The sequence below is a fragment of the Mixophyes fleayi genome, chromosome 2, assembly GCF_038048845.1.
Source record: "Mixophyes fleayi isolate aMixFle1 chromosome 2, aMixFle1.hap1, whole genome shotgun sequence".
In the NCBI taxonomy this organism is placed as follows: domain Eukaryota; kingdom Metazoa; phylum Chordata; class Amphibia; order Anura; family Limnodynastidae; genus Mixophyes; species Mixophyes fleayi.
The window spans coordinates 40,362,706-40,389,848 of record NC_134403.1 but is presented as its reverse complement, the minus strand read 5'-3'; the positions used below and the strand labels follow the sequence as shown (position 1 = coordinate 40,389,848).

The 27,143-nt window shown below is 40.0% G+C and overlaps 1 protein-coding gene across 1 annotated transcript in view; it reads right to left on the bottom strand.

Moving 5' to 3' along the window:
* MIPEP (mitochondrial intermediate peptidase) overlaps nucleotides 1-27,143 on the bottom strand; it is a 93,641-nt gene that overhangs the window by 21,617 nt on the left and 44,881 nt on the right. Inside the window, exons 14-18 of the mRNA XM_075198838.1 lie at nucleotides 21,376-21,485; nucleotides 20,249-20,323; nucleotides 19,387-19,506; nucleotides 10,162-10,283; nucleotides 8,844-8,917 (exon numbers count right to left, since the gene is read on the bottom strand). Of these exons, the coding sequence (XP_075054939.1) occupies nucleotides 8,844-8,917; nucleotides 10,162-10,283; nucleotides 19,387-19,506; nucleotides 20,249-20,323; nucleotides 21,376-21,485 (501 nt within the window). The remainder of the gene's footprint in view (nucleotides 1-8,843; nucleotides 8,918-10,161; nucleotides 10,284-19,386; nucleotides 19,507-20,248; nucleotides 20,324-21,375; nucleotides 21,486-27,143) is intronic.

Here is a 27,143-nt window from a genome sequence, read left to right as displayed (position 1 = left end):
GTGCTGCCCAATGGATCTTCTTTCACCGGTATAACTCTTAAGGCTCCCCTACATTGTCGAGGTTCCCAAAACACAAGACACCCACGGCTCTATTCTCACCTTAGTGCTGAGGCAGACAGGTTACTTTGCACTGACAGTTTGTCGGTCACCTGCCTTTTGCATTTATTCTACTGAACTGGAGTCCAGGTGAAGGCTTGAAAAACATGTCCAGCGAAAATCATGACCATCTGGGGGTATGCTATATACATCCTGCTATAGGGGCAGGCAGTAAATGCAGTATATGCATTTAGGATCTAAAGATGCAGTGCATCCAAAGCTCCCCTCCACTTGTATATGGATTTATTATTTATAGTAAGTAGTGGCCAAATAAATATATAGTTTGTATACATTCAGTTACCTATAGGAGATCTATAAAAGTATAATTGGAAGTTTACCGGTGATTGCTGTTTTGATACGAGAACCAATCATTTATAGTTATACCTCTAAATAGAAGGCTGTCCCATAATTCCCAGCATGCTAGGAGTCACACAAGGCTCACAGAGATAGAGGAAACTAATGCACCAAGGGAATGTTGGTAGGGACACTCAAAGCTCATTTTCTAACACACAAATCATGAATAAAATAAAATCCACAGAAGACGTATAAATTTCACAACCATTTCTTCATTTTCCAAGCCATCTGAACATAGAGGTTGAAAACAATTCTCTCACAATTCAAATAGCTGCATGCCACTGCAAATATCCTACAGAGGTCTGAAAATCTGGTGGAAGTAACCCTTCCTATATAGTGCATCAAAAACGTGTTTACTCAGCAATTAAGCAACAACCAGACGATGGGCTGAGCTCATTCACATTAATCTCCACTGTATAATAACTGGAATTAAGCCATCTTCTCATTTTAAAATAAGACTAAATATTTTAAAACACAAGAGTAAATATTTAGACATGTTCCACCCTTAATCCAAACAAAGTTCTTCCCAAGTCACTAAAATAGGGTGTGTGTGTGTGTGTGTGTGTGTGTGTGTGTGTGTGTGTGTGTGTGTGTGTGTGTGTGTGTGTGTGTGTGTGTGTGTGTGTGTGTGTGTTGGGGGGGGGGGGGGGGGGGTTATATTGCAAAAGCATTTCATTAGTGTGTTTACCAGGTAAATACATTAAAAAAAAAATAATAATAAGATATTCACCAGCATATCCGCTAATGAAAATCACAAAAGTAACGAAAAGAATTGTAACAAAAAATATTATACAGAAAATCTATTGGAATACCAATAAAGTGTACCAGTCACTGGCACACATTGGAGACGGGCATTTTGTAGGCTGAACCAGTGTAGTGCGTCCGTTCACAACCAACTAGCGAGACCACTGAGGTGTGAGGCACTTTTTTGATAAGCCTAATGATTGGCTTGGCCCACAAAATGTCCGCCTCCACTTTGTAAACAATGATACACTTTAAAATAAAAACAAGACACACTTATGGGAGCAGTGGCTGTGATTGCTGAATGTTCAGCATACGATACTTGGCATGAGGTATCAGTGATGTCATTAGTTCCGAGTGTCCTTTCATAAAAATTTGTTCAACCAACAAAATGGCTGACTCCACTGTGTGCAGACGATGAGTTTTCATATAAACCACAAACCTCTAAAAAATTAACCAGCAGGAATAGTAGCATGAATTAAAAGTGCAAAGATACTCAAAATTACATGGTCTCAGACATAGGTCCCATTTATAATAGTTAGATCATTATTGGTAAGTGCAATTATTTTAGTAAGATTGCTTTTTAAAGTGAAGACCCAGTGTAACTTTCATTAAAAAACCATGACCTTACTGTAAATTATATAAAACTTGCAGGATATTTAATATATTGTCCTATGGACAACTTTCACAAGTTAGGTAGCCACAATGCCTAAAGATTTACTGCTTGTGAGAACATTTTTTGGGGACATTTCCACAGCTCTCAATGGGTGCACCTTTTTCCAGGCTCATTAAAAGCTGGCTCCTTGATTTGAGTGACTGGCCCCTTATACACCTATACTTATTTTTGTCAAGCGCTGTAGCTGTACCACAGATTACGCACTCCTCCCTTACAACCGGGCTAGTCTCTGTCTACCTTTAGTTGACATCTCTGGTTTATGAACTGAATGTCCCCCTCAGGGAATTAGTCAATCTTAATCCTTGTTGATCTCTGTCTAGCATTTGACAGACTCAATCACAAGGGTTTCAAAACAGCTCCTGTAAGATTTACATGGCTTAGACTAATCAGTTCTGATTGGTCATACAGTCTATATGACAATCAGCGTCTCTGCGTACTGTCCGATTTGTAACACATTGTCACAAAGGGATTCCAAGCTGTGCTATTCACCTTTGCAATTCCACTGACAGCCGCACGTCATGAACTACACTCAAATGAAAAGTAATGCTCGATATATGTTATAAGCTGAAATGCATGGTAAGAACATGTAGGTTGGGCGCTTATCTGACCAAATTGCATCAATGGGGACCTCTGTGTTGGGTTGTTCAGTAATCAGGTTGAAATCCCAAATTATGTATTTTTAAGATGTTTGTGCCTAGATTTAGCAGGCTGTTCACTGTACATTGGTGCTAGGATATTTACATGCAGAATCTTAGCCCCAGGGTCTGGTAAACTAGGACAGAACACAGAATACTATTGAGAACAGTCAGGAATGGAAAAAAAAATACAGGCTTTGTAGATATTTTCTTGTTTTGCAAAACAATAATACTTAGAAACCAAACAAGTATTGTCTGGTAAAGAAAAACAAGAATCCTACCATAAACCATTGTTGGCCACCGAGCACTTTCCCATTGGAGTCTGTGGATACTGAATTCTATCTTACAGCAATAAATAATTTGCCATATCCCACCAATATGAATATAGTAATTGCACAAAGTGAAATAATGAGTATTTCAAGAAGAATAAAGCACAAGAACATTAATACTAATGAACAAGACATGTTTACGAAATTAACACGTTATCCTCCAAGGAGAGTCTTGCCACTTAATGACTAGTTATTTTAGTATTAGTAATTGTATAGTGACATAATCTGATATAACTTCACTCTATGGTGTGAACAGAAATATGCAATTTGCTTGGGTGTGACCATATAAAAAAACAAGCTGTATTTATTTTTTGTACCATGATCTTTAAGACTTCGAACATCCTGGTTTGTCTTGCTTGTTCGGAAACCCTGGCATTTTTAAAGTGTCAATTAGGATTATGTCAACATACATAGATGGATTACTGAGGGCTGACGATGGTAATGTCAATAATACGATCTATTAAAAGCATATTTATCAGGTCATATTACATTGGAACTAAGGTAATAGTTGATGGCACTCCCTTTTAAAAATGGATTATTGGCAAATTTTAAAAAATTATTTATATGAAACATTGCATCAGTAAAAAACACAAATCTATTTGCTAAAGCGAGACGGACCAGGGAAAACTGAATATAGTTTTCCTAGAGGAAGATTCAATTTTTCTTTGCACTCCAAACTTTCCTGGGAGAAATGAAGGTAATAATTGTGACTTTATGGACACTGGCATTGCAAGATGCATTTAATTGGTGTTTAAAAAACAAAACAAAAAAACAACTCAGTATGAACAACCTTGTAAACCCCAATGCAGTGTGGTTTACATGTGATATAAAAAGAGACACTGCAAACACCACTGTGTATATTAAAGATTAAAGTTAGCCATATGTGCATCAATGCTGACAAATTGGTCCCAATATCTTAACATATGATGCACAAAAATGGGCACAAAGACCAATAACTATCAAACATCGCTCTGATCATTGCAGGGCCTGCCAGTAAATTCAAAGACAGCCATCTGCTGCGTGTGCCAACCACACTAATAATACCCAATGCCATTACCTATCCTCATGTGTCCTATAGATTGTAAGCTTGCAAGCAGGGCAGTCTTACCACTCTGTCTGTCTGTAATACACAGACACTCAGGGCCGGATTTACCACTAGGCAACCTAGGCAATTGCCTAGGGCCCATCAGTCCCCAGAGGGCCCTCCCAGGACCGGCGGTGAGACCACCCTTTAAAAATAGGCCGCTACTTATGGGCCAGTGCTATATGCTTGCCCTCCGGGCTAAAGTCTGCCAGCCAGCCCCTGAATAGGGATATATGTTATGCTAAAAAACTATAGTGCTATGGATTTTTTTCAGGGAGGGGGCCCCAAATTAGTATCTTGCCTAGGGCCCCATGAGGTCTAAATCCGGCTCTGCAGACACTACCTGATCAATACCCATTAAACTTGTGTTGGCTTCACGTACTCTGTAACTGGTATTAGTCAATTCTAAATGATAAGAACACAATTGGTTCAGGTAACTTAGAAGCAGTCACAAACAGGCCTTAATGCGACTATGCAACACAAGAGACAGGATCATCATTCAGTTTGACCACACAAGTGAGTAGCCAGATTAGACCGGATCCCACCATAAAGCTCTTGGGTCAGATCACTTCTGGGTCGTTACCGAGCACACAGGACGATAGCAGTCACCTTTACAACCACATTATACACCATGCACAATGAGCATCTCAGACATTAAGTCTCCACACATATAGTAACCCCCATAGCAACGACAAGCATTCTTTCATTTTCTAAACACTGGAAACGCGTCAAAGCCTAAGTGGTTGCTGTGCACAATGGAGCACCATATTATGAAATATACCCAAATTACTGGCCCGAAACAAGTGGATAGCAGACACTACTCGCAGCTCAGGGAGGATACATTTGTGGAGCGATGTCTCTGCTAGCTTGGTGGTGGGGTTGGGGGACACACCTTGAGCTCGAAAACAAAACAATGCTTGAGTCAAGTGAGATTAGTCAAAGACCTTACAAAGGGAAACAGAAGTCAAAACAATAATACCTAAAAAGAAAACAAACAATGTTTTGTAGCACAACTCGAACCCCATGACAAACAACGGACAGGGAAGTGAATGCATATGTAGAAACACCATTTCTAGAGTAGGATATCTCATGCTGTGAAGACATTGTATAGAAGGGTTATTTTTACAGCAATGAGCGATGGTCGGGATAGGTTGATCTTTACAGTACAATGCACTTAGCTGCAGGGTCAATAAAACAATAAAGGTCAAACAATACAGAATATTAATGGTGCATATAGTGTTCTAACAAATGCTCAGGAAAACCTATTGGCACGCCATTCTCTGCACATATAACTATATCCCTATACATAACATTATTAGCGGGAGATGATGGATGTGTCAAGATAAAATTAAAGTGTATCCCATTCACCTATAAACAGAGGAGGCTGCCACGCTGAGCCTAGCGATTCACCAAGTACTATAGGCACTCTGAGAGGTGGGAGCTGGAGAGACATTTCACCGTCTCAACTGCTAGAGGTAACAAAAAAATCTGAATGCAACGTTCATATAAAAACATACAACAGGATGGAGCAGATGTCAGCAGAGATGTAGTCTAGCAGCAGCCACAATAAGGGTACTGGAATGTGAGTGAAAATTGATCAAAGGTTTCCTACTCTTCAAACTAAGAATTTTAATAATACTCTGCAGCCATATAAATATAGCTACGCTGGCATCGGACTTCCTCCTGACAGAACTGTGCACACTCCCACTGCAAAATGTGCTTTTATCTGGGACACAGACACAGCGATAGCCGCTTGTGACTGCTTCTAGTTATTTTTGTTTATTTTACCAGGAAACGTACAGCAGTCTACTTTGACATCATTTACCTTTAAAGAGGTTGTGCACCTTCAAATGACTACATGCCCTCCTGCAACTATGACTTAATGCTTTGCTTTGTTTTTCTGGCGTTGGTGCCCTTCATCCATGTGTTTATATCATCAGACGGAGTTGTTTTTGTACTGTGGTCTCTGCACTAGTTGCTATCTAGAGAGCAGCTTTGTATCATATCCCAGAGCGACATGAAACCAACTGTGATATCAAGACATATCACATATTAGGACAGAGGTCAGCATCGCTGCCTCACGGCATTGGAGGCGGGGTCTCAAATCCAACCAGGGTCCATTCTGTGTGAGGTTTGTATGTTGTCCCTTTACTTGTGCAGGTTTCCTCCAACAGCCAAAAAACACACTGTTCATCATCATCACCATCGATTTATATAGCGCCACTAATTCCGCAGTGCTGTACAGAGAACTCACTCACATCAGTCCCTGCCCCATTGGGGCTTACAGTCTAAATTCCCTCACACACAGACAGATCAGGGTCAATTTTCTTAGCAGCCAATTAACCTACCAGTATGTTTTGGGAGTGTGGGAGGAAACCCACGCAAACACGGGGATAACATACAAACTCCTCACAGATAAGGCCATGGTCGGGAATTGAACTCATGACCCCAGTGCTGTGAGGCAGAAGTGCTAATCACTACGCCACCGTGGTTCATTTTAATATAGACCATGAGCTCCACTGGGGCAGGGACTGATGAGAATAATTACATATTCTCTGTACAGTGCTGTATAACATGTAGGCACTATATAAATAATGGTTAAGTAATAAATAAATAATATCCCATAGCAGCGGGTAGCCAACCTTCATCTGAACCACTGGGCACATGCACCCTTCCCTCTTCTGGTTTTATACAAGAGGGGGTGGGCCGTGCACCTCCAGGGCATTATAGATGTGAATGTACCAATGTTAAAAGGATAGTAAGGAAGATATTACACGCTGTAATTGTCTTTAAATTATTAGTAAAACATATGAACAGAAGTTATTTTGCACAGATAGTCTTATTTTTCTGCACATAAATGTGTATTAATGAGAAACCACACATATTAGGTCCACTTTGAAGGTAAAATGAAATACTGACCATGGGGAAAAAAATTTAACATTGGGACATTATTAAGAGGCTGACATTTTGATTCCTAAGAACATACCTGCACATTCTTAGAAGCTGCCCAAATCCAGTGCCTCATACATATTTGGACATGATGCACCTTAGTGCTGTTATTAGTGCCGAGTGGATAGATAGCATAGGCTGCAAATCTTAATAACATTGGATCAAGCCACAAAATAGCTGCCTCCACTGTGTCTAGGTGACAGATGCATGGTAAACTATTTTTTACAAAAATGGGACGGAGAAGTATCATTAGAGTTGAAAGTGTGCTTTATAACCAGTGTGTGTGGCTGATGTGGATGAATGGAATAATTTTACATGTATAAGATATTTTTTTTTTGTTGGATATTGCTGTGTATTGTAATGGGGTGTGGGTCCTTTGAAATGTAATTAATTAGGCGATATCTGTGTAAAAGAGTAAGGCTGGTGTCACACAAGCTGCTTTCATTTAGCCAGGGGAGAAAAAGGTTTTCAATATGTCAGAGCAGGGAAAAGGCAAGCTGAAAATGTACACACACAATACATGAGCCGCAAAGCGGTGTCATTTCTCGTGAGACAGGAGCAGGAGAAAACAACACACAACGCATTTTACATCTTCAGCTGTTTTCCTGCTCACCAGAAACAGAGTTTGCAGTGTTTCAAATGTTTTCTAAGAATCTCCCATACACAATGAGCAGAGAAGTTTCTACACAGCAGCAAAAAGATTCCCTGCAAATCCATTTAGAGGAGAATATAGATTTATACTTCCCAGCAGGGTAAAACATAAGTAGGTATTATGTCATGTAGATATCTTACAAAAATGACATGACATCTAATTAGCTCATATTCTGTACAGCATTCTATAGCACAGGCATGAATTATCACTAGAAATACTAGGCCTGGATTAACTGAAAAAAATACATTATATTATATATACACATATACATATATATCATCATCATGTATTTATATAGCACTTCTAATTCTGCAGCGCTCTACAGAGAACTCGCTCACATCAGTTCTTGCACCATTGGAGCTTACAGTCTGAATTCCCTAACACACACACACACACACACACACACACACACACACACACACACACACACACACACACGGTTCAATTTGATTGCAGCCAATTAACCTGCTGGTGTGTTTCCTGGAATGGTTGAGGAAAGCGGAGCATGCACATACATACATACATACATACATACATACATACATAACACACACTTATATATGTCCATAAACACTTACAATGAAGACACATAGACAAAAACTACCATCTCTATGTGTGTAACATTTCTCATATATCAGATTTCCTGCCTGTAAGCCAATAGCAGTGCCCTGAAGGGTAACGATTATAGCCTATATATGTACTAACTAGTGACATCACTGACACAGCATAAATTATAGCATAGGCTGAATACCGATACAGCCCACAAAACGGGTGTTTTCACTTTAACTGCTTGTAAGGAAGAGATACAACGTAGGTATCACACATAAAAGCAAAATAATGTTCAGGATGCGGCCAGCGGATAACCGAGAACGAAGGCCACTTTCTTGACTAGTACACAGCAGATTAATATATTTTCAGCTGTTGCAGTATTACTATTTTTGCTGTACTTTTAGTTGGTCTGTTTACGCTGTTTGTAGAATACTGTTCTTATTTTACTATCGTCCAACGTACACTGCAGTATGTGGTCGTAAAGCAGATAAGAACAATGAAACAACATACAATGAAACAGGTGGTTCTGCTCGCTAGAGCTTACAATCTAAAGAAAACCAAGATTTTGGTGACAACTCTCAAGCATTGTGAGCGCAGTGTTCCTTAATATGGGAATCTCTTAAGGTGGTGTTGCTGACATGAAGTCTGGGGCTGGGAACAGGCTGAAACTACTGATAACCATCTAATCACAGCAGCTGTTGTTTCCCCAAACATACACCCTGGTCAACTGAACAGACGGAAAGATCAGAGGATCAAACATCTCTTGTTTTTACTTTACCTTGAACCATGAGCAATGGCTCTTTCCCACCTCCATGTGCCAGCATCTCCTTACGATAGCGCTCTCCCATCACCCTAAAGACAAGACAGATCCTGTTACTGCCACCTGCATGCTCCGCTCTCAGGAGAACGTGACCGTCTCATGTTTCCTAACTGATACAGATGTAATGAAGCCTGCCACTACCACACAATGACATCCTTCATTCTACAGAGAGCAAGAAAAACGTCCAAAACATTTCAAAGTACACAACGCTGAATGATATCCAGCATATTGGATACCAAAAATGTTCACTGGTTTAATCTACATTTTATTGGACAAAAGAACAAACCAACACCCCCCCCATCCTCCTCCTCCCCTCTCATCAGTTCCAGCAAACATTTTATACAGAAGAATTCTAAAAGTTTAGATAGATTCCATCCACACAATGTGTACCTAACATGGCATGGTACTAAATACTTTAGTATAAGGGGTATTCCACATTGCTAGTTTATGTTCCCTAAATTACACCTAGTCCTTCAAAGGGGCTCCCTCCACCAGGACACCCACTGTTTGCATAACACAGCAGTGTCCTGGTACATAGACTGAGGGCTAACCTGTGCTGGCTGGTAAAGCTCTGGAAAAGGCATAGTTTGTTGCATAGCTAGATACGACAACCACCCTGATTGGAAGAGAGCCAATGCCAACCGATCAGTATCTAGTATCAATCATTTATTTATATAGCGCCAGCAAATTCCGTAGCGCTTTACAATTGGGAACAAACAGTAATAAAACAATACTGGGTAATACATACAGACAGAGAGGTTATGGGGCCCTGCTCACAAGCTTACAATCTATGGGACAATGGCAGTTTGATAGACAAGGGTAGGTAGATCAATTCTAGTCATCAGGAGGATCCAAAGGTGCTTAGAGATGATCACAAAGGCTGACTAGGGGAGACCGTCGGACATTGTATAGGGACCTGGCTGAATTGGGTAAACAATGGCAGCCCTGGGGAATGAAAAGGTGGGGGTAGGGGGTAGTGGGTGAAAACAAGTTAGGAAGGCAGAAAACCCATCTCTAGTTCTATTTTTGCACGTACTATATCAGGACAGCTAATACTGGTTAGTTTGTAAATGTTCTCCTGAACTGCTGTGGTCTTACAAGTTTTATAAAGTGGCTAGGTAAAGACACGAAGGGCTCGAAGTTCTAGAATGTACTAGATAAATGATAACTAGAATCTGATTGGTTGCTATGGACAACATCTCCATTCTTCCTTTTTAGAATGTTTGATAAATCTACTCCTAAGAGACAGAAGACAAAATGAGAGTAAAGTTCTTACCGGTCAAATGGGTTTTTCATGAAGCACTGTTTCCATACCATAGAGGCCACTGCACGGGACATGAGGTACGAATAGTATTTGGCACCATAGCCCACCAGATGACTAAATCTCAGATGCCACGCCTGCCACAAGACAATAAGGATAGTCATTATGTAAAAAGGGAGTCTTCAACTGCTGCGGTGTACGGATTATAGAACTACCCATTAAAATCAACATGTAAGATGTTAATACTGGTAGGAGTAGCTCTAAAAACGGCACATGGTACAAACTAGGCAGAAATCAAACATATTACATTGATATTAAAGTGTGTGATTTATTTAGTGACGTTAAAGCGGACAATGTTAAACAGCATTGTAATGTAGTTCATAATACTGAAGTATTGACTTCACTTACAATAATTACTCATAAAACATTGTCAAAATTAATGGCATCACATGACTAGCAGGAAATACGCACAGTATCTACGAGGGGTACTGAAAACCTTAAACGTAGCACTGCATTGTTTTTACAGTATATGTAATATAAAAAAACCTCACTTTTAAAGCTAATTTTTGCCGCTTTTCTTTGGGAGCAGAGGTTTAATAAATGTCTCTCTATGTTTTGGTATAAAGCAACGCGTTACTGACTGGTCAGCAGAATTAGGTTGCTGGAAACTTGCAGAAAGTACCTCAGTTGTGGCACTGGTTCTCAGTGAGTTAATAGGTTAGACCAGTGATGGCTAACCTGTGACACTCCAGGTGTTGTGAAACTACAAGTCCCAGCATGCTCTTAAAGCTAACAGCTAGTTATCTACTGGCAAAGCCTGCTGGGGCTTGTAGTTTCACAGCACCTGGAGTGTCACAGTTTAGCCATCACTGGGTTAGACACTGGCTTAGCCCACAAAATGGCTGCCTCCACTGTGAGTAGGGAACACATGCACCAAGACTCATTCACTAAGGTAGGCAACACAGTTACGAATGTGCAAATAAGCCTGTCATGTGGTGAATAACAAGGTGCCTGTCGGGTTTCTGAGTTTAGAAGTGGCTGTATGCTCTGTTCCAACTATTTGTGGGACATGACAGAAAATAAACAAAAAATGAGTTACACTCAAGTCCATCCAACTAGTGTTTAATAACACTATCTAAATACATTTAAACTTGTGCCTAACTAACATTATGCTGGTTCAAACATCTTTCATAATGTAAATAATTTATTAACAAGGGACACACTGGGATTGCATTTGTATTTATTCCATATTTTGCATTTTTAAAGTACTTATTTTCCCTTAAAACTCTTGCTGCAATATTTGCAAAACACAAACTGACCTTGTTCACAAGCGGAACCTAAATGAGCAACGATAACCTCCTGAAACATTTCATTTGAAACTGAGGTGTGAAAAGTCATTTAGAGCATGTCCTGTAAGCATCTTTAATGTTATGGCTGTTGAAAGATCCTGACATGTTCAATATAAACTAGGACACTATGTTTCCAATGAAATGAAAGACAGCCAAGGGCTAAACGTGCACATTGGAGAAATATGTCTTTAGCTGCAGGTTACATTACACAGGTAATACAGGCTCCATGGAGTGAAGTCTGTATAATTATCTGTAACACCATACAGATGTAACAATCCAAGGAAGGGTGATGAGGACATTTAATAAGGTTTGTGAAGGATTGCCCAGGGCTTGTTATGGGCCATGTGCAGGTCATGTCGCTGCCTGTTTTCTGTCTTCAGTAGCTAAGGATAATCATAACGTGATGGATTATTTTCAAAGATGGCTCCTTTAGCTCAACAGGACTTCGATCCACAATGATTACATTGTAAAGGGAAATGCCGCAGTTTCACTTGCAAGAGTTAGAAACTAATTAAAACAAACATGTTTTTTGCTATTGTGGGAGACTTGGGTTACCACAAAAATGTATTTGCTAAAGAGCACCATGAAGCAGAGGTAGCCATTTGTAAAGTGGGCACTTTAACACCAAACACTCGATAAACAATGTGCTGCCTGCACCCTCAGGATGGTGATGTCAAACGCCCTGGTAGCTGGAAATTCTAAAATGTGCCCTGGTATATCGCCACTTCTGCTGCTTTCATCGTAGACCTATTAAACTCCATTCACTTACATATTCCATACAGCCACTTCTAAATTTCCACTTCGACAACTGATACTATTAGAAAGCAAAGTACAAAAACGTCCTTTAGCACAGCTATATGCCCAATTAAAATCAGATAAAAACATACACGATTTGTTGGACATGTAAATGAGCACGTCATTCCTGTGTGTTCCAGGCAGACGATTACAACAGAACATTGATGTGGAGCCACGACTAAGGATAACATGGCCGGTCTAAAATAAGATACTAGTCTGGTTTTGTATCAGACCTGGCCAACCTCTGGCTCTCCAGGTGTTGTAAAACTACAAGCCCCAGCATGCTTTGACAGTGGATAGCCAGATGATAACTGGCAAGGTATGCTGGGACTTTTAGTCTTACAACACTTGGAGAGCCTGAGGTTGGCCAGGTCTGGTTTAGATGATAGGCTAGCTTTAAGATGGTTTCTATAGATAGCAAGCTCTGTGGAGCAGGATTGCGTCTTCGATTTTTAATGTTAGAGACTTTTGGTTTTGGTTGCACTATTTAATATCAGGTACTACAACTGAACCCTTACGTCTTTATTCGATCCCCTGATACATTATGCATCTACTAATACAGTATGATGACACTATGTCAAAACAGAGGTAGAGACACTCCATCTCTTGGCAGGATAAGACATTCTGTCATCACCATGTTATACCCGACACCTTTCCCTCAAATCCTCAAGCATTCTGTTTCCTATTCACAACATCATAATTATTTTTATTACATGTCCCTAGGGTGTTTTTATAAGTCAGCAGGTAAAATTAAGCCTCAATGCTCGTAAATTCTAATCTCGTTGATTCATTTTTGCAAACAGCAGCGTTTGACAATGATGTCCACATAGTGATTACAGCTATCTGGTAAGAGGTATGTCAGCAAGCAGAATTCTATACCCATTATAAGTAGTACTTCTAAAACTCTAGGACAAGCTAAAAGGAACTTTCAAGCAATATAGATCTGAACATATGCAAGTATCTAAAAATGACTGTACAGCTTTATAGCTTTACAGGGTAAGTGCAGTCCTAAACCAAACTTTTCAGGTTGAACCCTGCCACTCAACTACCAGAGCCTAATGAACCCTCCAGGGCCACTTGTATCCAATGATTCTCCAGGAATAATAGCCTGAAAATTGTGAATGCAAACAGCACTGGTAAGGTTGTCAGTCAGAAGCCAAATGGACAATTCAGGTATACGTCCAATCACCTTCGCCTTACAAGGTGCCACACTGCTGTTCATGCCCAAAATTATCCAGGCTATATTGCCAGGAGAATTATCCCATGCAGATATACCAGCAAGAGTGGGCGAGAGAGTATCTTCTCAACCAAGGAGAACTTGGCAGGTGAGCCCAGCAGCTCTACTACATGAGAGGAGAGGGTTTCAGCAATAAAACTCTTTTTCCCTAGGGTTTCCCTTTAAGCACAGTCCATTGATCTAATAAACCAGGTAGAAGTCATAATGTTCTGTGATTCAAGGGCTGCATTTAAAATATGGAATGAGGCAGACAAAACTGTGCAGGTCCCCACTGTACTAGTAGGGTCAGCAATAAGCTAAAAGGCTCGAGATAGGGAGCCGGTCCCTCTGCAATATTACATTAGGGTCAGGACTTATTAAATCCCCTCCTTGTGCCACTGCAACGCATGATCCTTATTGACAATTTTGTCCTTCAAGTTTTTTTAGCTGGTGCTGCATGGCTCTGATTTACTAAAGTACAGGCTGCGTATAAACTGGAATTTGCAATGAGCTTTTTGTAAGCATCTAATATGCGTTTCGATGTGTTTACAAGGGCATTCAACGCCTCTTAATTGCATCTTATTTGACTCAAATGCCTTGACACGCACTGAAACAAGAAGTAGTCAGAAAAATGCCCAGCTGCACAGGTTAAACACACGTAAAGGCGCAAAATAGGATGGTCTGATTTGGAACAATGTTTTTTTTATTTTCACAGCTGTTTTTATGCACTTAACTTGCATTGGAAATGCATCTTAAAAGCAGAATTTTAATGCCAGTGTGTATGTAAAGGCTACCAATTCCTGGAATATATAAATCATATTTGTCTACTGTCCAGGAGACTGCTGGAGGGCTGGGCCTGGTTAGTACTTGGATGGGAGACCACCTGGTAATACCAGGTGCTGTAGACCGAGGAAAGAATATAGCTAACCGCTGTCTCCCTTGGAGGTAAGCTCGGAGGATACGTCATCCACAGAGCTGGGTAATAAGACGGCTGTCTTAGCGAGTATAATCCTAAATAGGAGACAATCTGTGGACTGCTAATTCCGGATGGTCAGCTTACGCATACAACTGTAGGAGGGACTTATAGTTCCACAATTATTGGACGCTATCGTTTTGTCCATGAGTTATAAGTTGTTATACGGCACAGATTAAGAGTTAATCTCTATTAGACTGTTGATAAAGTTAAAGAAACCTCTTTACTATCTACTGTTTACCGCGGTAATAGACTTCTCATGTGCACCATCATGCGTTACAATCAGAGACTGTTATATTTAATATCTGCTTTTCTTTCTCTTATGTATTTGAGCTCTGAATTTTATTACTGTTTGTTCCTCAATTATCTTATGAGTTATCCATAATTTGATTTATGGCTATATATAATTGTTCAATAAAATATTTTAATCCTGCCCACATCCTAATAAAGTGGGTGGGACAGGGTCCTCGATAACGCGATTCGCATAGTTTTAGCCCACATGGCGCGATGACTTGATCACAGCTTTGTAATCAACAAAATGATGTGAAATGCAGCACGACTCGCCCTTCCCTCTGGGATCTCCTGGAGGGAGAGGGGTAAAGTTGACAAGTATGATATGAATACATTTATCCTACTTCAAGGGTTCCCATTCACAATATAAAATAAAACAATCCAAGCTAATACTAACTGCGCAGTGATTTCTCCTTTTTAATCCTATTTAAAAATGGATATAAAATAAGACAGACTTGAACTACAGGTTCTATTAACTTAACAAGGCTTCAGAATATCTACAAAATTCCCATCAGGAAACAGAAGTCTTTGCCTTGTATATTTGAAAGCGTAGGATGGACTTGTCAGTTTTATATGACAGCAGTAAAACATCCTGGCATTATCTGACATACTATAATTACACCAGAAAACACTGGAATGTCAATCAATAAAATGCTGCTCTGGATCCTGCCACACTTTCTTTTTTTATTAAAAGACATTTAGCACAAAATTAATCTTCAATTCCTGTAATCTCTTGATCCAAGTAAAGGTTAAAGTTTACAGTGCAGGATAATAGCCATCCATTTTATGCTGCCATAGCTAAAATAATGTGAAATTAAACTGATTCTGAATGCATTTTATTGTAATTACACCCCCACCCCTCAAAAATAAAAAATAAAATAAAAGGACCTAGTAATGTAAACCACATCCCTGCTATAATTTACTTGAGATTACAACGAAAAAATGGCCTAAATTTATTTTGACAGTACTGAAGCACCTCTGGCCATCATCAATATTGTCCAATTTCTCATCCAATGTGCCATGAAAATGCCCTTAATGTTCCGCAAAATTAGTGTCTGCCTCTGCCAGGACAGAATGTTTTCCAATGGTGAAGTATAATTTAGTCGCACCGATCGGCTCCTTCTTGACCACTCCTGTCGCTATGGCAACATATGTGACATCGTTCTTCAGGATTCCATTTTATTGAACAAAGTTCTGAGGTTGTTACTGGGAGCAGCAATTCATGAAAATAATGTGTTTGTGAATATGGGACAACGACGCCATTCTGGCGGTGACTTGGTCCTGATTGGACAAATAATGGCAGGAGAGGGAGCACAGGGAGTGTGTGTAAGACTGGAAGGAGCAAGGGGAGCTGCTAGTCTGAGGTGTTACCAGAGGGCATAATGTGTGTTTCTAGAATAAAGTAAAATTGGATCTAAACAGGAAAAACGGATAATACCCATTTAATACAAAAAACAGGCAAATTAAAGCAGATTTTTACATAATTGTACCACTAATATTATTGGATTTCAGTATGCCTCAAAGCTAACTTTTCTGTGTGACTTGCAATAACAGAAGACACACAGATAACCCCCCAACTAATGCGAGAACCATAACTTTCAGAAACACTCTGCCAAATAATGTGTCCATTTCTAAAAAAATTGTTTGATTTGGAAGACTAAATAAACAGGCCAGAGAGCGTTTTCATTTTGCGAGCAGAGTAAAAACAAAATATGAAAAGGTCCAATCTACAACACTTCACTGTTTGTGCTAAGCTGTCACTGGTACATATAGAGTGGTATAAAATGTAAATATTTAGAACGTATTTACTCAGGGGGAAGAGGAGCGGAATTTAACATCCAATTAACCACTTACGTGGTTGTAAACATGGAACCAGGTGGCTGCTCAATTTTTCATGGCTTTATAATATTATGACTTACTTGAGGGAGCTACTAAAAACCAAGCAGTTAACCAATAACTTATTATACAAAGATCAACACATCATAACAAACGGAAACTGACAGAGGAGAAGGACAAAGCAATGTATTTTGGAACTGTAACCACACATAATAAACAGATGCATCTAGCTCCTGTGTAAAGTTTAATATTTACACAACATATGTCTTTAGAAACAACTAAACGCTTTTATGCAGGCCACATGCTGTAGTATCGCTGGTGTCCTCGAGCAACTGTCCTAACAATGCCACAACCGTGTGGCTCCAAAAAGGCCATTATTGGGCATGTTAGCAGTCGGAAGATAACCACTAGGGAGCGGTATGCAGTTGTCTTCCGACCATGCTAACATGGCCCGGTGATGCTGGAAGTATCCTTGTCCAAGTTGCCTATCCGTGTGTGTGGCCAAATTGAGCACCGATCCAGTCGCTCAGTTCTTGGATTGAGAACCACGACAGCAACATAACCATTGTATGGTTAGTGGAATCTAGAAGCACAAGTATATTAAGCATTTCTGTAATAGAGATAATATTTGCCCCAGAAATATTTTGTAGGAGATTCTGTGAATCCCTGCAGAACTTTTTCTGCTAGTTATCTCTTTGAAATGCAGTTCTAGGAAGGGTGGCCGGCTATGACATCACAGCACTGTGTGCAACTATTATGGTAATACACTAAAGCTCACATAATTGCAAAAATGCAACCACAATGAGCTCCATCTCTCCAGACTGCCTGTGGCATAGATGCATCAGCTAATGTTTGTATCCTGAGAGCTAACACAAACAGAGAAGGTGACACAAAACGGAGGTAAGAGCGGGAGGGTGAGCCAAAGAGTCCCAGCACCACATAAGCTGTGTCTGGTACAAAGAGCTAACAAACAGAACAATCCTACTTTAGAGGAGGCAAACACCGCTGGATCTTCTAAACTAAAGATCACAAGTATCAAGTTTTATGTTTGGGTCAAACATATCTAATGGAAACCACTTGTATGAAAGTTGCATTATTGTTTAATTATGCCCTCATCCCTCGCAAAGTTTGTATCTCCTCACAGGAGCAGATGGGGATTAATCACTATTGGAACGAATATGCACTAAGAAGAGATAAACATATGAGCTCCTTGAGATGCCCAACAGGATGTAAAGAAATCAATAGCCATCACTGCAGCTCAGGACTTGGACGTACAAAGGGTTATATATGAACATTGCTCAAATATGCAAACCTGCTAGCCTAGCCTTACTCCCACTACAAGGGGATGTCAGGTGCTAGAGTACTGGCAGTGCAGAGACGGAGGGGTATGGCTTGTAATACATACATTCCTGAGCAACTTCTAGTCACCTGCAGCTAAATTAGCTGTGGGGCAAGTGGGCCCACTCAATGACCTTCAACTATAAGCCAACCAAGTGCAGACAACAATATCCATGATAAGGGAACGTGTCCAGACCATCAAAGCACTTTGTAAAGCAGGCATCATCTGTAATGGGGCTTTGTGGTGACATTGTAAGTATCGTGACCCGCCAGTTTAACCACTAAACGGTCTCCTGTAACGGATAGCCATGTTATATCATGGCTCCGTGCGAGATGCGAGCCACCGCTTAAACTGTAAAGTATTGGTGAACTACACCTACCTTTGTCGTGCATCCCTCCTGTCCATGCCAATTTTTCTAATGATTTTGTTATAGGTGTTTTAACAAATTTTACAGCACCCAACCCAAGGGTCTGCTGACATCACCGATCTGAATACCGATCTTCTATACTTAAAACGTTTTATTAAGTCTCACAAAGAGGTCCAAGATGCCATTGAAGGGTGTATTTAATGTCCTTCTAATCTGGGCATCTTGTTTCATCAGCCATGTACCTCATGGAAGTACTACTTGTATGTCCTCAAACATAACGCAGACGGCATCTGAGCACAATTAGGCGTCATTATGGCAGTTGTTGTACTTACAGAACAGCTGCTCCCTTAATGCAGATGTTCATCAATAAGAGTAGAGTGATAAATCTCAAGGGCCATCCGATGACTAAAGCCTCGCTTTATAGATTTTGTGCTTTGCATTATCAGACCCGCTCTTCTTCTTGAAAGCGGACCTCCACTTACCTCCATTCCCCTTCTTACCCTATACTTTTTGCATTGCCAAGGGAAGCTACAGCACCTTATCAAACAGAAGTAGATTTTCGGATTGCATGAGGGAATCAGTTAAAATAATTTATTTCAATGTTAAGAGACTTAATTTCTCAGACGTTTGGCTTTGAAGACTTCCTGTGAGCTTCTGTATCTTTGATGTGTGCCCTAAATAGTAATCAAAGTCCTTCCAGATCTCAGAGACTACATAAATACCTCTGGAATACGCAAGTTCAAGTAAAGGCCCTAAACTTCATCACTTATTTCTCCAAATCCGACGACACCGGCTTGGAAATGCTTTGGTATATATTTGAAGCTTTAAGTAAGGGAAAAGCAACAGTACTGGCTATATGTAGCAAACATGGAAGACAGCTAAGATTTCAGAAATCTGTAACCAGTATTGGAAGCGGCACATAAGAAGCCTCTACTTCCTTCCTTCTCCACCCTCCTAAATTCTGTCCCCATACCTTTTATTTTAAAACATTTTGAGCCGCAATATCATCCCAATACGTTGTATCAAAGAAATGAGAAGACAGGGCTGGATAAATTGTATTTATCTTGTACTCACTGTATGAGGTATATATGGCAATCCATAGAATTGTTCCTGGGTTTCTCTTAAAATATCCATTGTTGAACCTGTCAGAGGGTGTTTTCCATGATAAATTTGATCCAAAATGGAATAAAAAACCTATATAAGAGAAACCAGACACATGTAATTATCAGGTAAGTCTTTACAACTTGCATTTCTCTCCTCGGGTGTATAATTTGTGACAAGTTTGTCTCTACTTCCTCAGTAAGAGGTGTAGAATACAACATATAGAATAGTAAAACAGTGATAAATCGCAACAACATTTGTGCGGTGGAGTAACAGGTGAACAGATATTACAGATCTATATGTACAAGCTAAAACAAAAAGTAAAAAGGGCAGGAACCACGAGAACTTACAATCTAACGGAGGAAAGTGTGCTGGAGAAATGGTGATGTAGGGCAGACAACGTGTGGGTCATGACCACAAGTCCAAGTATCTGTTTTTGGGTTCCTCTGTCAGATATGGAATAAACTCCCATTGGGTACCTGCTCTATTGGGGCTCCAGAGAAATGACACATTGACACGTGGGATCCTAAAACAATGGAAGAGTCACACTTGGCCCCAGCTTTGATAAATAAGGGCACCAATACCGTGGAGGACAGGAGGACTAAGAAAAGTCAAAGCAAGCTTCTCTAAAATGAAGTTTAGCAACCAACTCAAAGGCTGACACTTGAATGAAGTCGAGGGTTTCAGAGAAGAGAGGCTGCTCTGCAACTATGACGTTTCTCAAGTTGAGACTATTAAATTACCTTGGAGGACCCAGGTTGTAGGACTCCCAAGTAGAGTTTTTACCCTCACCACTGATGGAGGCCCACTGGCTGTACAAACTGAGCGCACTTACCTGGAGCTGCATATCTGAAGCGGCCCCAACTTTTTTGGACTCACAGAGGCGAGATACCATAGGTTTGGACAATGGCTAAAGTAGAGAAGAAAAGACAAACAATGACTTTAATGAATAGTCTACGTGGTCTTTATTTAACACATAAAACTGCTAATTATAAGACTTATTGTTTTACATTTCTAACCACCTACAGCACATGGTTTTGTAATAGCTACCTGCATTGGGTGGCAACGTCATGATGGTAACTACATCTACAGCCTTCACGAGGAACTGCGCAAGGTTAGAAAATGATGAGGCTTTCTTCCTCCCATGTGCTTTTCTATTTTGTCAGAAGCCAATTATCCTACAAGTTTTTGGACTGTTGGAAGAGATCGGAGGACCCGGAGGAATCCTACCCAAACACGGGGAGTACATACACCTCCATGCAGATTGGGCCCTGGTTGAACTCAAACTTATGATCCCAGTTTTGTTTAGAATGTCTAGTAGTAGTGTCCACAGTTACCAATATAAGACATGGGGGCAGCTGGCAGACGGTACACATATGCTTAACACAATTCAATCAGCATACATAGTGCTGTAGCCTGTGGCTGGGATATATTACTTGATTCAGAAGCATGTAATCCCCTCACCTATCTAACAGATGTTCAGCAACCATGTTTATAAAGCCAACTAATGTAACTCATAATTCATTTTTCTATGTATAATCCATTGGGAAACATATTGAAAGAGCAAACTACTGTACTTTGCATGAACTGTGCTTAATGAATGATTCACTGGGTACAGTATTAATGTACATATGCCAAATCTATTAACACTTATTAAAGAAAACAAAAAGTAGCTATAATGGCTTGTCTGGGGCGATTCTCATTTCTATTTGTACTTTGCCTTCAAAGATTTACGCATTTCACAACACTATCAAAACGAATCACGTCCCACAAGTGTGCGAGTGGTTTTCAGACTATGTATAAATGACGGACGGATTGGACAAGCACAACATGTGTTTCTTGCCATTCACAAACCATACCTGAGAATCATATACCTGTAGGGTCACAGAACGATGCTGATTAATAACTGCACTATCACATACCTGTAATATATATAAATAAACAGAAGTAAGATATGGTTACCTGTCCAGTCTGGTAATGCCGAGCAAACTGGTTTACCACCCGGTAATCACTGGCAAAGTATTCCATGAGTATAGAAGGGACTTCGGCAAAATCTGTAGCACATCTGGTGCCTAGAAGACAGAAAGAGTGGAAAACACTCAATAAGAATGAATGGAGAGTATTTACATTTCAGGTGTACCCAACATAACACAGCGGAGGCTGCCATTTTGAGGCCTGAACCAACATTCATGGGAATGCGACCGAGGAATCATTGATGCGTTTTGCGAGATACAATCATTTCATCATTACCATTACCTACTTATATAGCACAGCGTTGTACAGAGAGTATTTGTCAGTCCCTGCCCTACTGGCGCTTACAGACTAAAATGTAGCACACGTTAGACAAATGTGTACCGCACTGGTTAAGTCCTAAAAAGACTGGTAGAACTTCTTTATGATATATGAAATAATCATAAATGTTACTGTATCTGTGTATATTATTTTATATCATCCACCAGAAGTGGTGCACTCATACAGTACTATTGGTAAGTGTAGCACACGCAGACAGACACACTAGGGATCATTTTGTCAGCAGCTAATTAATCTACCAGTGTGTTTTTGGACTGTGGGAGCAAACCCACGCAAACACGGAGACAACATACAAACTTCACACAGATAATGTAGGAAGCCCATACTCTCCCGGAATGTCCAGGAGATTTCCGAATTCCGGGTATGTCTCCCAGGAGAGCAGGCAAGTCTCCCGCATACTGTCCTCGAAGGGCCTCATTGGCGCGAATCATGGCGAATCGCATCATTTTGGTCCCGAGACAAAATGCCGATATTTGTCGCGGTGCGGGGCCAAAATTATGCCATTCACCATGTCCCACCCCCTTCCTCCCTCCCACCACACCCCTCTCTTAAAGTAGGCAAGTATGAAGAAGCCTTCTGTGGGCTGAAGCAATAATGAAATAAAGACCAACAATCTACTAAAAGAGAAAAACAACAACAATATCCTGCGGTACAAAATGGTTCAGCCTATAGCGAATTTTATAGGCTGAAGTCTCATCAAACTCACTGCTTCCATTGAGCAGGAGGTGGGGGAATTTAAACAATCAGTATTGTATATCAGCAACCATCTCTCAAAATTGGTATAATATCTACCATGTCTTGTATTCTACGGGGGCATTTCAATTCACTGAAAGGTCCCGTAGGAGACACGCACAATGTGCGGTTATGGACAGTACCGGTTATTACGGCAGAGAAATCTCCTACAGATGTGACCACAAATGAGTGCAAATTTCAATCTGAACATGGACACAGGGTGACATCGTGTGGAGCTCCTACGGGACCTCACGGTGAACTGAATCCCCCCCTTATGTGTCGACGTCATTTTACCAATGCATAATGTGTGCACGGTCATACAGTCTTGTTTATTATTCTGCAAATGCAGTATTAAAAAAACCAAAATAAAAATCACAAGGCTTACACCAAAGGTGCCACTTAACACAGAACAATGAAAATATTTTTTTTTCAGAGTATTAAATGGAAATACAGAGTGGGGGAAATCACATGTTCATACATATTTGTAAAAACAGAAAATCTGATAATATTTGCACAGCTGGAAGGAGGTAGACTTAACACAGCTGAACACAGCTGATCACACCCTTTACAAACATCAGCAGGATACTGTAAAACTGGCCCAACATGAAAGAATGACATTGTCATTGTGCTACATAACAGCTTCCTCAGGCAGCATACAGACAACAAGCTAAGCTGCAGCCAGCATGCGGACTGTTTGTGGTGCCCCCATCTGCAGCCTGTGCTGTGTTTATAGACTCAGGCTGACTTTGTATTGCATACAAAACAAACCTAGGAGAAAACTAACAGCTGCATACACCATTACAGGATGCTTACTACTATTCTGCACTGGGAAGGAAAAGGACTGGGAGCCTGAGTGTTCGTCTGCACATGCAAACCTAGTTAAAGGTAAACATATATTGGAAGGGAAAAAAAAAGGTTGTGTTCACATATTAACATTACAGCTTCCAAAATGTTTATTAAGTACAATTCACAGCATGCTCTGCCTAGCAACTAGAAAGATACAAAAACTAAATAAAGTTAAAAAAAGTTTTAGACTAGTGTCCTAAAGTCACTTTGCACTCCATGTATAAAGCAAAACGCCTAATCGTTCAAAGTGAAACAATTCATTTACATGAGTAAAACTGAGAAGGGTCACACAAGCGCTTTAAGTGGTACTATAACAAAGGTACATAAGAAACAAACATAACTGACCGCATATACAATATACAGTTTATTGGTTTAAGCATTGGTAGAAAGTATTGCAAAGAAAGAAAAAAAAAGTAGGGAGACCTAGATGAAATATGGAAGATGATCTCAATATAAACATGGTATTAAAATAGTAAGGATCGGCTGGATAAAACATTTTATACAAATCAAGTGAGGTTCTGAAGTTAAATCTCATGAATCTGAAAATATCGGCTTCCCTGTTCACAGGAAATAATCTAATCACTGGTACATGGGACACGCCAGAATTTAGCGTGGGTGATGGAGGAAGGAGGATGAGGGGATAAAAGGCAATCATTAAGGAGTGTCAGAGAAAACACATCCAGCTAGGCTGTACCAGACTCAGGGGTAACATGGTTTCTAGGTAGGGAGAAACTTCACAAGAGAATGAGACATGAATATTCCGATGGATGAGACAAACCAAATGCCATTCGCCATCAACACTAAAATGGGGTCCGGCTCTTGCCAATGAAAAACTCTTTGGTAGTGGGCTGCATTGTTTACAAGCACAATGAGTTTGTCTGTAAGACTTGAATGTGAATTGATCGGTTCATCATCATCCATTTCTATAACGTCACTAATTCCGCAGCGCTGTACAGTGAACACACTCACATCAGTCCCTGCCCCATTGGAGCTTACACTCTAAATTCCCTAACATACACAGACACAGACATAGAGAGAGACTAAGGTCAATTTGAAAGCAGCCAATTAACCTACCAGTATGTTCTTGGCGTGTGGGAGGAAACCAGAGCACCAGGTGGAAACCCACGCAAAACGGGGAGAACATACAAACTCTTTACAGATAAGGCCATGGTTGGGAATTGAACTGATGACCCCAGAACAGTCGTTGGTTGATCATTGACATTTTCTGCTTAATTTTAAGACATGACCAACAAATTTAAATGCGCCACCTGAGCATACTGCCTCCAACATAATTTAGAAGTTGAGTAAAAGATGTGGTAGCGTCTTGAAGGCACCATGTACCATCAGATGTAAATCTTCTAATAGAGCATTTGCTGTTCTATTTCATCGTTATCAAAGGCTAAACCTTGTTACCATACAGACTCATGTGAATCAAGTTGCGGCAATTTGGGAATTACTACTAAATCCATACATAATGAAATAAAAGCTCCACTCATAGCTTCAACAGGTGTTCAAAGTGTGTAACATACCTAGACATAACCTGTTATAGGTCCGACTGTGCACTTGTACTTGCAGATATTGATAAAACAGCCTATGGGTTAAATGGAATCTTTTCTGTAGTTTGACAATTTAAGCCACTGAAAGGATTACTGAAATACGGAGGATTCTCGGGATGCCTGAGTCTGAGCAAAGCTTATAAAATGGTTTGTGAATTCCAGGGAACACCGAGGTGCTCCTATAAAGATGGAGGCCGAACAAGATGTTATTTAAAGCAGCTCCTTCCTGTACCCTATCTCTTGAATCAATCTCAATCCATCTAACATCCATGGCCATCAAGATTCTCTCACTCCATATCTCCTCTACTCCGCTGACATACTCCGTGGTCACCCGCTTGGTCTATCAAACACCCCTTCTGCAAGCCTATATACATCCCATTGTCAATTTAGACAAGAACTAAAAATTTAAGTGCACATCTCACAAAGTTTTTTTTAGAACGGTTCCAGATTACGTTTAATGCCTTTCCAAGAAACAGGAAATTCGTCAGCTATATTAAGTCTGCTCTGCATAAAGTTAAATTGTTGGAGACAGAAAAATTGTTGAATACAATGAACAGAACATCAAATGATAGGAGCTTGTGGGTAGACAGGTCGTTGATATTCATCTCTAAAATTACCACGCTCAGACAAAAATTAAAAGTATTATTATTACCATTTATTTATATAGCGCCATTAATTCCGCAGCACTGTACAGAGAACTCATTCACATCAGTCCTTGCCCCATTGGGGCTTACAGTCTAAATTCCCTAACATACACACACACAGACAGACAGACACAGACACAGACTAGGGTCAATTTGTTAGCAGCCAATTAACCTAGAGTGCAGCTTTGTATCATAACCCAGAGCGACATAAAACCAACTGTGATATGAAGACATATCCCATGTTAGGACAGAGGTCAGCATTGCTGCCTCACGGCATTGGCGTCACACACAGACTAGTGTCAATTTTGTTAGCAGCCAATTAACCTACCAGTATGTTTTTGGAGTGTGGGAGGAAACCTGAGCACCCGGAGGAAACCCACGGAAACACGGGGAGAACATACAAACTCCTCACATTAAGGCCAAAAGTATTATTTGCAAACATCATTGAACACTGAAACTGGACTCGTTGAGTAATTGTTTACCAGGAAAACCTATTGTGCTTTTCAAGAAACCTTAAAACATATTTTAGCACCAAGGTTTTTTTTGGAAGTAATAGGAAAATAAAAACTGAATGAGAGAAGAAATGTGGACGGCTAACAAGTAAACCATTTGTTATAAGTGCTATCAGTCTAATTGTATTACTTGCAAATTTATAGTCAAACAGCAGGAGTTCACTTCTTTCATTTCTAAGGAAACTTTTCAGAATATGTTGAGTTTAAATTTAATTCAGTCATTTCTTTTCTTTTTTTGATATTATGATTACAAAATACGCATGATGACATTTTAACATGTTGCAATTTAGTTATTTGTGTTGCTGTCATCTTATACAAGTTTCTTAAAGGGTTGACTACAAGATCAACTCCAATGCACAGAGGTTTACTAATGAATGGACAGGTTTGATTGATGAATGAGCATTTAAATAGGGATATCCCTTGAGTCTGTATTAATGTTGCACTTCTGACGAAATCACGGCTTTCAAGCTAAGAAACGCATCAAGGCTTTCATTAATTTAATATGTGCAGTTAACCCGACAGGACCGAATGATTATCTTTTATTTATTTCCAAGAACGCATACAACTGAGCTTTGATGCTGCTCATAGTTGTATGTTTCGGCTGCTATACCTTACCAATAAGGACACCCTACAGAGAAATCCTGCATTATGATGGAGAACTCTACTACAAGCAGCAGGTAATTCCACTGCTCCCTACACTAATGAATGATTTAAAGGTTACTGGACATAAGACCAGTGCTCGATTGTTTGGAAAAGAACATAATGTATTACTACAACTCTTATAGTTGTTGATTTAAAGCAACGAACACACTGTATTTTGACATTGACAAAATATTTTTTCAATGGTTTGATAGTGCTCATCATATCTGCTTGCCTTTTCTCATTGTTAGGCTACGTACACACTGGAGAATTTTCCGACTGGTGTTATATCTACAACAATTGTATATGCGACTGAAGGTCCGGTCAGTCAAGTGATTCATGCTTACACACGCTTAGACACATTTTAAATGATTTGTTGAAGACCAACAGTCCAGGCAGCGACTTTTGACAGCATATTGGCTTCTTAAAAGAGGATTTCGTACACAATGAAAACATACGGGCTCCCTGCAGTGATATGCTGAAGTGGTTGT